The sequence below is a fragment of the Sturnus vulgaris genome, chromosome 8 (assembly GCF_052056855.1).
Source record: "Sturnus vulgaris isolate bStuVul1 chromosome 8, bStuVul1.hap1, whole genome shotgun sequence".
NCBI lineage: Eukaryota > Metazoa > Chordata > Aves > Passeriformes > Sturnidae > Sturnus > Sturnus vulgaris.
In genome coordinates this window covers 9,970,680-9,985,895 of record NC_142250.1, presented here as the reverse complement: position 1 = coordinate 9,985,895, position 15,216 = coordinate 9,970,680, and the positions used below count along the sequence as shown (strand labels likewise).

Sequence of the window (15,216 nt, the reverse complement as noted above, 5' to 3'; positions counted from 1 at the left end):
TCTCAGATGGAGGATCACAGAATAGTAACAACTCTCCATCCACTCCCCCTCATATTTGATGATACTTCTTGCAGACCAGTTTGAGTTTAACAGCAAGAAAAAGGTTGTGCTGCATTTGTGTATCCCACTGGAGACGTATGAAGAGCCCTGCTACAGTGAGCTACAGCCAGGTCTCTACCTCAAAGATGTTATGATTAAATGAAGAAAAATCTAGTATCTGCTGCAGCTTACAAGAGCACACAGCATAGAAACAAAAAATTCAAGAAGCCACAGAGGCAATAGTTATTTCCTGGCTTTTTTATTTCTATGTTTAAAGATTCATAGGAGGTATTAAGCCTATCCTTCGCAGAAATCAAATTCCTTTATTCTTTGTGAGCACTGCTGTGAGACTGCATAAGGAGGGACCTGTTTTGTCCTGACTTTAGAATAAGGAAAGGAAAAAAATGTGTGCAAGCAGCCTGACCAAGTCACCTGTCCAGAAACAGGAGCTCCTAAACAAGAAGCTTCACAAAGCTATCAACTACAGGGGAAAGAGGAAACAACTACAAAATTTTTTTGAAAGCACTAATATTTAAAAAATACACTTAATAAGCAATAAACGCAACACACTATAATAATGAAGTTATGAATATAGATACATACTATGCTGTTCATTTCTGAAGAGTCGTAACTTCCACACGGATGGACACTTCCTATAGGCTCCAGCCCCTCTTCATCCCACATATATGTGCCGTCAGAGCTGTCAGATGGAGAAAGCTCAAAGGAGGAGCCAGCTCTGTAGTTCATCTCTGAAGAGATGACATTCTCAGTAGCATGTTTTGTGCTTTCACTGTTGTCATCCACTGCTTAAAGAAAACAGCATCAGTTAAGACTCCAAAAACAATCCACTACTCAACAAATAAACATTAAAATGCCTGTTACTGGTGTGCTACCTTCGCTGAAGCTGTACTGTAACAGAAATACCTGAAAGCTTTCTACAGTATTGTTCCCTCATCCCAGAAGGGGAAAAAGCTCAGGCTGGTTTGGCAGCTACAACCAAGGAATCTTCCAACCTATATCTTTGCTAACCTTTTATACTGCCCTAATTCACCCATCATGGAAGCTGCTTTCTAGAAATCTGAATCTCTTTAACATATTAGAAGGTGGGTCCAAAAATACATTCTTTGGATCTAGTCTTTCAATTGCAACATCTCTCAAACAAGCTTTTATCATGAAAAGCCCATCAAAGATTTCAAAATGAGGCTTTCAAAAGCATCTCCTCACGTCTTCAACTAATTTTTAAAGAATTAATATGCATCAGATAAAACAAAAAAGATCCAGTAACAATCCTGTTTATAACTGAACTAATTCAATTACACATCCTACACTTATTTCCACTACTTAGAAGCAGCTACAGCTGTTCTCTGCCTACAGAGGTGGAAGGAGCACGAGGTGAAATTTTCTTAAAATATCATCAACCCAGAAAATGAATGGCAAAGCAAGGATATGAGGAATCCCACAACCACATCACAAATGTGTTTAAAGGAGGTCACCTTCATTTTTATCACAAAGAGCTCTTCAAAGTAATGCTTGGGAAAAAATCTGTAATGCAGAAAAGGCACAAGCAAACAAATATGCCAGCATAGAGCAGTTCCATTCTGAAACAATTCACAAGCAATGGACAATTACATTAAATAACTTAATTACCATTACAGAATTTTGATTTAGCACCTAAAATTTCAAACAGAACATAGAAAAGGTATTTACCAGACACATTTATATCAAGCCAGTCATCAGCATTACAGCAAGATCCTCCACCTTCCTTGAGAGAAGTGAATGGCTCAATGGACACTCTGCTCCCATGCTCTAATTCCTGAAGGCAGCTCTCCTTCTGCTGGACTTGTACAGGTCTGTTTGCCTCTTCTATATCTATGAAATCATCACTGAAGTCTTCACTCAAATCATTTTTCTCAGAGGATGACAAAGAAGATATAGATATTTCATCTCCATCATCGCTCATACACATCACTTTTGACCCATGCTTTCCCAGACTTTCATGCAGGCCCTCACCAGGTTCTGTTCTCTGAGCCCTGCTCTCTAGAATACTGTTTTTATCCACAGCTCTATTGATATTTGCTGAAATATCCGTGTTCTCCACGATGCACGTGTCTGCAGCCGCACTTTTGCTGCCATCCAAAACGGTGTTCCCAGCAAACCGCTGCCTGGCAGGCTTCAGCAGAGAAGGCCGACTTAATCTGTATCCATAGGAAGGTGCTGACCCAGATCCATTTGACAGTGGGGGTTTCTTGGAACAAGGAGCTGACATAGCCGAGTACGGTCTGGTAAATCCATACTTCACCGGTTCATTTCCATTGGGTACATCCAACTGACATGCATTCCTTGACAGCAGAGTAGACCTCTGAGACGTCCTGGCAGCAAGATTCTGACTATGATAAGGCCTTGTAAGATCCACAGCTTTATTAAAGGAATGTGACCTGGTTAGAGATGCAGTGGGAAGGAAAGAATTCTGAATGGAATGTGAAAAACTTTGTGATCTTACCATTTTGTCACAGGAAAAAGCCTTGCTATTGTCTGTAGATTGTGCCAGGCTTTCTCCTGAACTTGTCCTTGCGGCACCAGAATTAGCTCTAGGTCTCTGCAAACCTACCACTGGCCGATTTCCATAAAATCCATTTAAATTTGATCTTGGAGCATTGAGTCCAGAGTATGTCCTTCCTGACAGGGTACCTTTGGTGAATTTAGCTGAACTAGAGAGTCCAGGTATAGACTTTGGGTTTAATTCCTCAGTAGGAGATACAAACATATTGGTTTGCTTTGCTGCTTTTGACACAACAGAAGCAATACTGTTCAAACCCACCCTGAGCTCATCATTGCCCAAAGCTCCTTGAGATTGAGGATACTTCTCAGAATCGATTAATTTTTCATTAGAGTTGCGTTTGGCATTGGCCTCTCTCCCATTCTGATCGTTAAGCTGATGTTTATATGATTTTTTCCAGTTGAAAGCAAAGGGAGACATTCCAACAGTGCCATTGTGCTTGCTGAAATTTTTGCCACCATTACTCCCTGCTAAGCTCACAGCCGTCCCATTTGGCATGGGTTGCAAAACACTCCCTAAAGTTTTCGTTCCATATTTCGGTAGCCTGGAAACCAACGATGTCCTGTTTTGATTTTTTTCGTCCATGAGCTATTGGGTACATTGGTTCTTAAAGGGTGCTTGGATCTAAGAAAGAAAAATAAAACAACATTAAACTTGAATCCACCACACAAATACAATTTTCTACACATTTGCAGCTATATGCACTCTAGATTTCTGTGCCTAAATCCACCATGCTGACAAAAAGTAACCCAGACACATTTTGTGAACTTCAGAGTTCCAGAAGTTATTTGGCAGTAATATGATCTTCAGATCACAGCTCCCTCCCCCAGCTTCCATTCTCTACATAAACCACCTTTCTTTGTTTCCATTTTGTAATCTACAAAATAAACTTGAGAAGAGGCTGGATGATTTTTTGTTGTTTTTTTTTTCATTTCCCATTTTCAGCAACAAACTGAACTTTTCAACTGTGTTACAATTATTAAGTTATAAAGATTTAGTATTTTTTAAAAAGCCACAAGTATGACATAGCAAAAACCTGTGGTCAGCAACATAAACCTGCAAAAACTATAATGTTAAATCTGATTAAAAGCCAATTTTTTGAGAAAGTTTTCAGTTTCCCCAATGCCTAAAACATAGGAAATAACCACTCATCATGTATCTCACCACAACATTTTTTGTTCCCACATCTTACGAATATTCCCAAATCAAGGTTCACATTCCTAGTCATTGTTTCCTTTGTAGACTACAGGATGTAGTCTATTTTGGAAAATATTATTCACTACAAGACCTGAAGTACAGTGCAACAGTTGCATAAGGTCAGTGTTAGAAAGAAAATTCAAAAGTTCTACTTATTCAAAGTAGAGAAAATATCTTGTGCAACCACAGCAAGCATTACCCTAAAGTGAGTCATTCCCCAAGTGGCAAGACCTCACTAAGAAACACTTAAGTTTCTTGGTGATACAATCGAAGATAAAATCAAAGATAAAACTGAAGTGGCATTAAATTCATACAAACTGAAATACCCTTAGGATTTGTCAGTGAATAGGATGCCTCAGAGCAGTACTTCTGGAAGCAGATCTACATTATAAAGACAGAAAGAGAAAGGTACTGCAGACAGGGCATTTAGGGGCTCCTAACTTGTGAAAACATCAGAATCCACATTCTGGAATTCCATTTCTATTTTGAAATACACAAATCCCAACTTTTCAAAGACTCAGTGAATTCTTGCACACCAGAGACACTGCCCTCACCCAGGTGTGCAAAAAAGGACACAGGTATTTCCCCCTGGGACCAGCAGAACATTTCATTCACCATGTATGATACCTGCCTGCATGTGGATTGAAGTGTCTAATGTCAGACTTCTTGCCGACAGTGCACCTGCATACCATGCACAGGAAAATATCATCAGGCTTTAATAGCAACATCAAAGATCTTTATTTTATGCTAACTACATACAGTAAAGTACACCATTTTATTAGTAACTCCATGAATAAAAATGGTCTTTAACATGCTGATGAATTCATTCCCAGCAAGTAACATACTGCAGATCCCTCAGAAGATAATCTAACTCTAAAGAAAAGGCAAGTCTTGGAAGAAATCTTCCAAATTGAAAAAGTTAAATGAGAAAGCTGTTAATTTAACTTGCATGCTTTATGGATAATTCCCTCTTCACATCTACCATTTCTTAGGTGACTGCAAAATTTAAATGAGGCCATTTAATTAGATTACTTTAATCCTCCACCAAGTGCTGCAAATTAAACTTGAAAAGGAGACCTTTCAGTTCTCTAGAAAAGGTTCCTGCTCATTTATCCTTGATTAGGCAAAGACAACACATTATCTTCAAGAAAACCATACTGATAGCCTAGGACACTTCAGATAATTAAATTAAAGGACAAACAAGACTTCTCTGTATTTTATTAGCTACCTAACTGTAACTACTGTGCCACCTTCTCAAGTCCAGGTTTCATTTGTTTCATTGAAACACATAATCATCAAAAAAACCACTAAAACTTAACAGCATCGCGTCTGGCAGATGTTTCCCAGAAAATGGGGAATTTGCTTATTAAGTTCTCTACAACTTCCTTAATCTTTACATATGTTTACTAGGAAAGATTACACTAGCCTAACAACGAAACTCCCTTATAAAGCAGCATGCACCTACCAGTTAAAGTATGATTTCTGTATCCCAGAAGATTCAAGTTCAATACAATTTAAATTGTAGATTGCTGTACTATAAAGAAATTCAAAGTATTTTTAGACTTAAGCAATCTATGGATTTTTTAAAAACTGACATTTGGGCAAACAAGTTTTATATTCTTTGCCTTGGGAAATACATTATCTAGTGCACACAAGCCTAATCGGGAATTAAACTAATTATAAAGAGCCTAGCCTTACATAATGATCCAGGGAAAAGGAGATAAAATCCACAGACCCCCTCTGAAGTATAATCTGAATTAACTGAAAAGCTGTTACATCCTAACCTTCAAGGATATTCAAGATCCTGGTGATAAGCAAAAGGATATTAATTCTCACCCTCCTTGGTACTTCCTCTACAGGATTATTTATACCTCAATAAAATCCTGCACTGTTAGTTTCAACTGGCAAGCACAACATTCACTCTAATTTCATTCACAGCTTGCTTCAGCACCACTAGGAAGGCAGTTTCCTATACATTAGCTTCTCAGCAAAGTCCAGCTTTGCATCTGAGACTCTGCCCTACAGAAGAAGACAGCTTAAAGATTCATACATTTTAAAGCTTAAGCACCTTAAAATACTGCAACCCCTATGATTCCTGCCACCAGGAAGATAACAGCATTTTCCAGTTCCAGATTCCTGAATGAGACTGAATTCCCTTCCTAATGTAACAGCAGTGTGGAATACCCAGCTGAGGGATGAAACACATGTGGCAGACTGGTGACAGGCCAGAGCAATTCCTCTCTGCAGATCTACTGCTATGGCAGATCTGTGCTTCGTTCACAGAAATTTAAGTGCACGTGTATTTCAATTCTGTCCCGTGCATAGCTTATAAAACCACCTCTTACACCTCTCGGTTATTAAAAATTCATTAGATCAGTTATGTGAAAATCTCTTATTTCCACCAATGTTGGAAGGTATTGAATGCCATCAGGGAAAAATGTGGGAGGTCCCTGCAATAGAAGCAGCAAAAGGCTTCCTTAGCACTCGTTTAAGAACACTGCAAGACAGGCAGCATGACGGCAAGTCAGTTTTCAGCTTTAAGAGGACCATGGGAGCTTAACAGAATGGAAGAAACTGGCAAGAGATCCAGCTGGTAAACACCTGCTCTGAGCATGACAAGCCCTGGGGAACTCAAGATCATGAATCCTGAGGAAATTGTGCATGTTGTATGAATTAAAATGAATCAGAATGCAATCAGAAATTCTGATGGCTTCAAGATTGAACTTTGAGTATTTACAACTTTTTGTGTTGTTTACTCTGCAAAGAATGGTTTCAGTTCAGTCCAAAGTGCCACCTTCATTCCAAGATCCAGTAAGATTTATCAGGCTCTGCAGTAAAATCTTCCAAGCCTGTCTTCCTTCTCCTATCTTCTATTTCCCCAAATCAATTCCCAATGTTTTATGAAGGCATCCATGAATTTTAGCCACTCTCCCTTTTCTATGTCCAAACTGCAGTGGTTAACACCAGCTTCTCTGATGTTCTGTCTTTTGAAGGTGCCATAGTCAGGAAGTATAGCAAGAAATTCCAAGATGGTGAGGGTTTATCGTTCTATTTCTCTGAAATCACCTTGCTTTTCTGTGTCCCAAGTTGTGAGATTTTGTTTTCAGATCTCAAGGCAGCTTAGATATACACCCTTTTCTGTTTTTCCTCCCTCACAATAATGAGGTTCTACCTACTTTTATGAGTTGATCTATCAAACATCAAAAAACAGTTATCCAAGCTGCTCTTGTGCTCAATTTACTGTCAAAATACACTAGGTCAAAGAACATGAGCAGAACAGGATAATGAATAAAGGGAGAAGAAAGCAAGAAATTCATCATAAAGAGATTGGAGTTTCAGTATTTCTAACATTGAGCACTATCTTTAGTCAATATAGCATAAAATGTGACATCCCTTGCCATCTCTAAAAGCATTCTTGCTATTCATCAGAATTCTTAATGTTTGATAAGGCAAGAGGACATAAGCACTTACTGGAGAAAAAGAAATAGGGAAATACAGCTCTATTTTGTAGAAGAAAGCTAACACAATGCTTTCAGAATCAAAAACTCCCTTTGCATCCCTCAGGGCCACACTGACAATTCACTCTGCCATTAATGCTGTTTACATAAAGCATCAGGCACCTCAAGGAAGCAAAAAAGGGCTAAGTGTTATCTGTCCAGACAAGGATACTTTGTAATTATTGCCCATTTGTGCTTTATGCATTAGTAAAAGAGAAACTACACATTTTAAACTCCGAATTTTTACGTCAAACCTAACCAAAACATTGAAACAAAACAGGGTATGAGTTATCATAAGTCCCTTGAGATTTTATTGGAAAAAAGTCATGCAAATTTTAACTACAAGAGAAACTTTTGCTAAAAACTTGTTTCTCAAACAAGTCAAGTTGCACTGATTTTTGGCATCCTTACACAACCAACAAGGTGGAAGGCAGTCAAGGTCCATATGTTCAGCCAGCTGCAGCAAGGAGAAGCTTCAGCACAAAGAAAAGAAGATGGAAGAGGGTAACTGAGGGTACAAAAAAATTACTCCCAGTAAAAAAGAGTATCATAGTCTGTGAACAACGAGAAAGATTTGACATTTCAAGTTCCTTTTAGGCGTTAATGCAGGTTATTATGGTTTGTTCATGAGACATGAAGTGCAATGCCAGTTACTCTTTCCTGCATTAGTGCTGACAGCCTAACTGCTCAGCTAGAAATTGGAATAAAGCATTGGGGATGCATGACTCCTCTCTGAATCTGCTATTCAGCTGATGCATCCTCTTGGAGGAACTCATCAATTCCTTTCTTCAGCAGATCTTGCTAAACCTGGACAAGCAATGTCAAGCCTGTACCTGCAGATACAAACAGCCCTTGCATAACCAACTCCAAAACACAAGACCCAGAGAATTGAGGCTTTCACTGGCATCCAAAGAACACAAGGTCCAGATGATAAAAGCACTACATTAGGTGTGCTGACCCCAAGAACACTGCAAGAGGTGGGAGGGATATATTGCCATGTATCAGAAACAATTAACATAATTATGACTAATACATCTGGCTCCAGTGCAGAAACACCCCTGCTAGAAGGAACTAAATTATGTGAACAGCCTCCTGTGAACTGAACCAATCCAAGAGATTCAACCCCAGTGAGCAAGTCAAGCTTCTTCACCAGGGTAGTTTAAAAGCTCTTAAATAGCAAAAGATGAAGATGTTTCCAACATCTTTGTTGGAGAAACAAAGAGCCTTCACTTGTTTCTCTCTTTGATAACACATTAAATTATTACCAAATTTGCAGGGATAACAAACAGGGGGGAAAAACTGAAGTAAGAAAAGACAGACAGTGTCTGCCGGCCTTACAGATCCAATGCTCTGCAACCTAAAGACAAAGTCACACAGCTACAAAGTAGCCAAAACCTGTTAAACATTCACCAGCACCACCCCACAAGCCCTTCCAAAAACAACTCCAAACAAACATACTGTGACTATAAAGCACATTTATATCTAGGTTCCTATGCTGTCTTAATACTTCCTTGCATTTAGCAAGATTTCTGTCCTGGAAGATGTCGAAATTGTGTAATATGCTTGTGTGCAAGTACATAGATTTTGGAAAGACTTTCCTCTTTCCCACCAGAGTCTTTTTTCCAAGGTTTCTCGAACAGGTAAATTTTTGGCATTTTTACATGATGAATAAGGCAGCAGGTGAGAAATGAGAAACTTGCCTTTCAGAAGAGTTAAAGGTGGCATCACTGTTTACATCATTAAGGCAATTTAAATTTTATGCTCTGGCTAACACTGACTGAAAAATCCCAAACATCAGTTGCAGTCTAGAATTAAAGCTTTCTACCAGTGAAATGTCAGATCCTGATCTCTCCTTAAAACATTTTGTGATTATGTCAGCATCAAAGCAACCGACAACAGAAACAGGCCCCTGCTTCTGCTGATGGTATTAGTCCTTCAGCAACAGCATTTCACATGGGTAATTTAATCTATCTTGTAAGAACAAATCCAAAGAGATTGCATCTGTCTCAAAAGCAATGTCCTAATGCAAACCAGTAGGAATTACCTACTGTTCTCCAGCAAATACTTCACTTAAAAACAGAGAAGTAACCCTTTCTTCCTCAGCACTATCCACTGTCACCAAGTGATTCAAACACATAACTTCCATCTCTAACTCTTCTAAGAAAGATTTACTTCACCATTGACTCAGTAACCAACAAAAAGAGATGGTTACCAGCTAATGTTTTCTACTTCTTACACAGTAATACATGTTAGCTGGAGCAGGATTTTCTTGCTGATAAGAACAGGCAGGCTGAAAGCCAAGTGAAACTTGGTATAGAACTAATTATAACTGGAAATATCCCTTTTTAGATTGCCATGTTGTCTATCCTACTCCTCTGGTTTGTTTACTCAACTGATGCATGTAAAAATACTGTGCTGTCTTGAGCTAGAAGCCTCTCACACTGGTACTAACATTTTTCAATATATATTTTGCAATTATTAAATAATGACTAAGAACAGAAACAATATTTCCTGTCTGAACTGCTGCTGAACAGCTTATCTATGTGGGCATCTTGAGATTAAGAATTTCCATGGGTTTAAATCTTCAATGAGGCTGTGCTTTCAACCAATATGTAAGTTGCTTTTTTCTCCCCCTCCAGCCACATACACTCATTCTTTCTTTCTTTCTCCTGCTGCTTGAGTAAGAATTATAGCTATAGGTTAAGCTGAATGGCAAGCAGAGATAATTGGAAGAGACTGCATGTAATTCATAGACTCACTGGGACTGGGATATCTTCAAGAAGCCTGGAGAGGTTCACATGTGATAATTAAGCAAGATTAGACAAGAAGCAGCAGAAAGAAGAAAAAACTAGTTCTGAGATTTTATTTTCTACATATTGCCAATGCTATTTCAGCATAGTTGAGTTTTTCACAGAAGAGCGTTATCTTGAGACAAGAACGCATCAGCACATTGCTATGTACCGAAAAAATGTCATATTGTTAAGTCAGCCACTGCTGAATTAAAAATACTAGAAAAAAGACTGACAAAGAAAATCCTTAACACTGCTATCATCAAAGACAGGCAGTGAATCCTGGATAAGCTGGAAATATTATATAAATAACAGTATTTCACTGTGTGTGGATCATGGCACTTCAATGCCCAGTTCAATTCTCCATATAGTTCTGCCAGTCAATTTTATTTTAGAAGGGAGGAGTACAAAAATCCGATTAACTCCTGTGGTTGCCTTAAAATAAAAATGCACCAGGGAAGGGATGATCAGGGCAAACACAGAATGTGACTTCCTCAACCTTCAACTGTTCTCAGTTCATTGAATTTCTTAAATTTGATGCAGTTTGTTTAGGAACCCTCTACAGATCTCTTGTCCACTATTTTGTGTAACCTGTCCATGAGCCCCCAAACTTTTTGCATTCTTAACTGCCATAAGCAAGGAGTTCCAGAACCCCAGTAACAATTCTTTCAAGGTTATTTCATTGCCTTGCACAGATTCCCAAGGAAAACTACTAAAACTTCTTCTAAATTTCCTACATTGTCGTAAGTTACTTATACCTGCTCTCCTTGCTACCAAACATACCAGTTTGTATCACATCTATGTGCTTTCATGAAGGTACAGTATTATGTGAAGTTTGACTTCTCTTTAACATCCACCCTTGACCAAAAATACTGAAGCCAAACACTGCTATATTACAGCTTTTAAATGAAACTTGTTTATTTGTAAACCACATCTTCAAAGTATCACTTTCTTGCTATCAAGTTTCATTTCATTAGTGCTGGACTCAATACAGCTTCTGTCTACAATTCCATTGATATAAATCAGTTCCCAGTCTCAAAACCAGACTCCTCGAAAACGTCCGAGTACCAAACAACTTTCCAAGTTTGCCACAGCATAACAAATACCAACATGTTTTTGACAACAGACTGGCAGCCTCCGCTATTTTAATGTGTGTTTTGTGTTTTCCTACCAACTTTCTGATACAACAACAGCTATATTGGAATGTACGTCTCAAGGTCAGTTTCCTACAAAGTGGAAGACAGAGATATTTGTTATGTCCTCAGAAGTCTGCAACTGAAAGCAAAAAAGATTCTCTGAGAAACTGAGATGTAACTTCAGTTACAAATGACAGTTTGTCACAGGATCAGTTTCAGAGTTAGTCATCAATGTAGTATTTTATTCAAATTTACAGGAAGGTGATATATACTGTTTGTATCACTTAATCAGAATCTCAGTGTACTCATTATAAAGCTGTACTTATCCAAATGACCATTTCAGAAAGCTTTCATGATTAAATCATGTAAATCATGATTTACAAAGAGAAGATTTTTTTTCTGTTTTTAACTCTGTTTGCTGATGGACAAGGCTATGCAGGTTGACAGATTGTGCTCCTCCCCTCAAGTTTCCTGCTACTGACAGCAGCAGCCTGGGCCTTGCCAAGTTTCTACCTATGCAAGTTTGCCTTACTGAGATGAAGGTTACTCAAAAGCCACAGCATCTCTCAACTCATCAAAAATGTGTATCAACATGGCTATGTAATAATTTTAACATATAAGATCAGAAAAAAGTAGCATTTAAGTGAAGTCAATCTTTAAAACAGCTTAGAAAAAGAGTGTGAATTGAATTATCATCCAAATCCACATTGCAATGATAAACTCTGCATCCATCTAAAAGAGATTTTTGAATCTCCAGCTTAAAGTAGACATAATTATTGAGTCAAGAGAAGCAGGGACATTCAGTTCTCCCAGGATGCTTCCCTTGTGCTGTGTGTGTCACAAGCCATCTGGGCTGATTAGCCTAAAAGCACAGAATTTCTTAGGCTTCAGGGAATAATTGCAGAAATTATTTGCAATTTAAGGATTATTCCTGATTCATAAATCGTTCAGCCACCTCATCAAAGTAAATCCTTATCACCCATTTCCTCTGGCTAAGAAGCCAAGCCTTCTTGTAGAGAGGACATTGCCAGCATTGTCAGTACTTCTTCAATAGAGGCCATTAAGATGCACTCTACAGAGCAGGACCTCAACTCAGCACAGACTAAGTGCTCATGAAAATCCCAACAGCCTGCAATGAAACAGGCATTTTAGCAAGAACTTGCAACACCAGTTCCCCATGTGACCAGGGATAAGCAAAAGTCTCCTCAGGGTGGGGGTTTTCTTCAATTCCTATAGGATATTGTCAGCAGAACTGCTGCAGCTGAATCCTCCTTTTAGAGCAGAGAATGATTACTGAGCAAAGTCCACATCTCTGCAAATCCAGCTACTTTTAAGGGAAAAACAACATTCTCAAAATATCTTCCAAAAATGCACCTACTTGGTAGCAGCTTCAGAGGGATCTGGCATGTCCAAGAGCTATAAAGAAATGCAAAGACCTTTCCTGACTAGGCAAACTTCAACCTTGAGATAACTATTTAACGCTGTTAGGATTTCACTGTGACATACATGTGTGTAGGTATCCAAAGATTTGCATAATCTGTTTTTATTGCTCCAATTGAAACACAATACAGGATTTTCAACCTAATTATCAAAAGCACCATTAGTATTTTGATCTCCTTAGCATCCCTGTTGGCACGGGACTTAACCCTGCCTGAAAGCTTCTCATTAAGAAGATGGTGCTGCTGTTTACAGCAAATAGTGGCTAAAAGAGAACACCACAAGCACTGCTGATATATTTTATCATATTACTTTCTGTAATCTTATATTCCTTCATCTCTTCTCCATTTTGAGAGATCCATACTTTCTAATTCCAGATTTCAGGATTCCAGGCAAGCAATGTTCAACTCAAGATTGATGGCATGATGGCTTTTTTTCTAAAGAGCCCGTGCCAACATTTCCTACTAACTGGTTTATTCCAAATAACCAATCCCTCTTAAAGGATGATCAGGTCCAAAAGTAATGGATTTTACTCCAATGAGCTTTTACACGAACAGTTCCATTAAACAGGATTACTCATTAGAGTAACAATACATTAAATGAGATCATTATGATAATCGAGGCTATTTCTACAGTTTCAACACTTTACAGTTAAAAGACAATACTGGGCAGTTTTTGGAACCCAAACATTGATATTTTTATAATGAAAAATACTATCCACAAGCAGGAATTAAACCTCAACTTCAAAAGCAACTTTTCTACTCTAAGTTGGATATTGACATTAGATCATTGGTTGAAATTTAGGTAGCTGGTTGTCACTCATGTCCCATTTGTTAGGCCATCACCTTTTAAGCCTGGAGGCATGTAATTCAAAATGGGCCCATAGAATTTAGAGCTATGTGATCATGACACACCTGTGAAAAAAATCTTGCCAATTTCATTCATTATCAGCAAACAATGTAAATATTTACTGTATCAGGCTAACCCAAGAATTTTGTATATTTCTCCAGAAGACAGAAATTTAGTAAAGTCTCGGTAAATATGTGAAGCAGCTCTCAATTATAAAAATGTAACAAAACGAGAACTTAGATTCAACTTCATTTCACTTTTAACAGCTTCGTAACAAAAAACTCTTTCCTTCACCAAATCAAGGCTCAAAGCCCACTGGCATCAAGAACAAACCTGCTATAGACATGAAGTTCTAACCCTGCAAGATGCACCAATTCCCCTGAAAAGTGTTTTACATCTTTACACAATACACCAGACGGAGTACCAGATTGACAATCCTTACCTTAATTTGACGTCTGGCCTGGACACTAACGCTCTGCTACAGGATAAAGTTTCCATGCAGTTTTGCTTTCTTAAACTGAAGATAAACTGCTCGACCTCCTCCAGCTCAAAGTTAAAAGCTGAGGGTGCCTACGTTTCATTGTGTGCCAAAGTACATTTGACAGAACGCGAAGTGAACAGCAGGCTCTGGGTGACGAAAGCAAAGTCTCAGTGTCATTAAAGTGAAATCACTACAACGTACAGTACATCCCCTGGGTAAAAATGTCAGCAGATCACTGCTGAAGCAGAAATACCACCATTGTAACTCTTTTCCACCGTTACTATTTTTTTTTTCTTTAACTGTGGCCTTTGAACACACACTGGGTGCTTTTGCTTCTTCCCTTTTCGGAGACTGAAACCTTCGAGATACGAAACCTCACGCTACAAGACCTCTGCGAGCGGGGCTCGCAGCAGCTGCTCCCAAGGCAGCTGCAGGTGCGTCTCCCCGAGCACCGAATTACAGGGCGCACAAACCCCCGCAGAGCCAGGCCCGCCGTGCCAGCCCGTCCCCGAGCCCGTGGCACCGCGGGCGGCTCGGCTCGCCCGTGACATTCAGCCGGCCCGGAGGGGACGCGCCGGAGGCCGCCCCGCCCTCCCGGCCGCCCGTCCCCGGCCTCCCGCGGCCATCGCGGCCCCCGCTGCCACAGCATCCCCGGCCGAGCCGCGACCCCCGCCCCTGCGCAGGGCGGCGGCACCGCCAAGAGGGCAGCGGCCGCTCCCCGCCGGTCAAGAGCCCCCGATGAGGGGCGGGGGACGGCGCGGGGGTGGCGGCGCGGCCGCCCCGCACTCACCGCCGGACGGCGCGGGCCGCAGTCGCCTCCCGGGGCAGGGCCGCTCCGCGCCCTCGGGTCCCGCCGGCCGGCCCGCCCGGCCCGCGCAGGGAGGGGCGGAGGGCGGGAACACGCAGCCGCCCCGCGCCCCTCCGCCCGCCCTGACGTCAGCGCGCCCGCCCCGCCCCGCCCCGCCCTGCCCGTGGCGGCGGCGCGGCCGGGACGCGTCGCCGCGTGTCCACATCACGCCCATCTCCCCATCACACCCGTCACACTCAGCACACCCATCGCTCCATCTCCCCATCGCCCCCATCTCCCCATCGCCCCCATCTCCCCATCGCTCCCATCTCCCCATCGCTCCCATCTCCCCATCGCTCCATCTCCCCGTCGCCCCCTCCGCCGTGCCTCAGGAGCTACCGGGCGCCTGGCCCCGCGCGGCCGCCGCCGCTCAGCTCGGCCGTGTGA

General features: G+C 40.7%; 1 protein-coding gene across 7 annotated transcripts in view; it reads right to left on the bottom strand.

Annotated features, from left to right (window-relative positions):
• The window catches only part of CCSER2 (coiled-coil serine rich protein 2), a 60,497-nt gene extending 45,665 nt beyond the window's left edge, over positions 1-14,832 (bottom strand). For 2 of the 7 annotated variants that reach the window (XM_088168820.1, XM_014882334.2), the window contains exons 1-3: positions 13,944-14,128; positions 1,747-3,220; positions 643-845 (exon numbers count right to left, since the gene is read on the bottom strand). In XM_088168820.1, coding sequence (XP_088024946.1) covers positions 643-845; positions 1,747-3,181 — 1,638 coding nt within the window. In that variant the 5' untranslated portion in view covers positions 3,182-3,220; positions 13,944-14,128. Of the gene's footprint in view, positions 1-642; positions 846-1,746; positions 3,221-13,943; positions 14,129-14,772 lie in introns of those variants that run through there. The other 5 variants (XM_088168821.1, XM_014882335.2, XM_014882332.2 and 2 more) reach the window with 4 other exon arrangements.
• Positions 14,833-15,216: the final 384 nt, after the last annotated feature.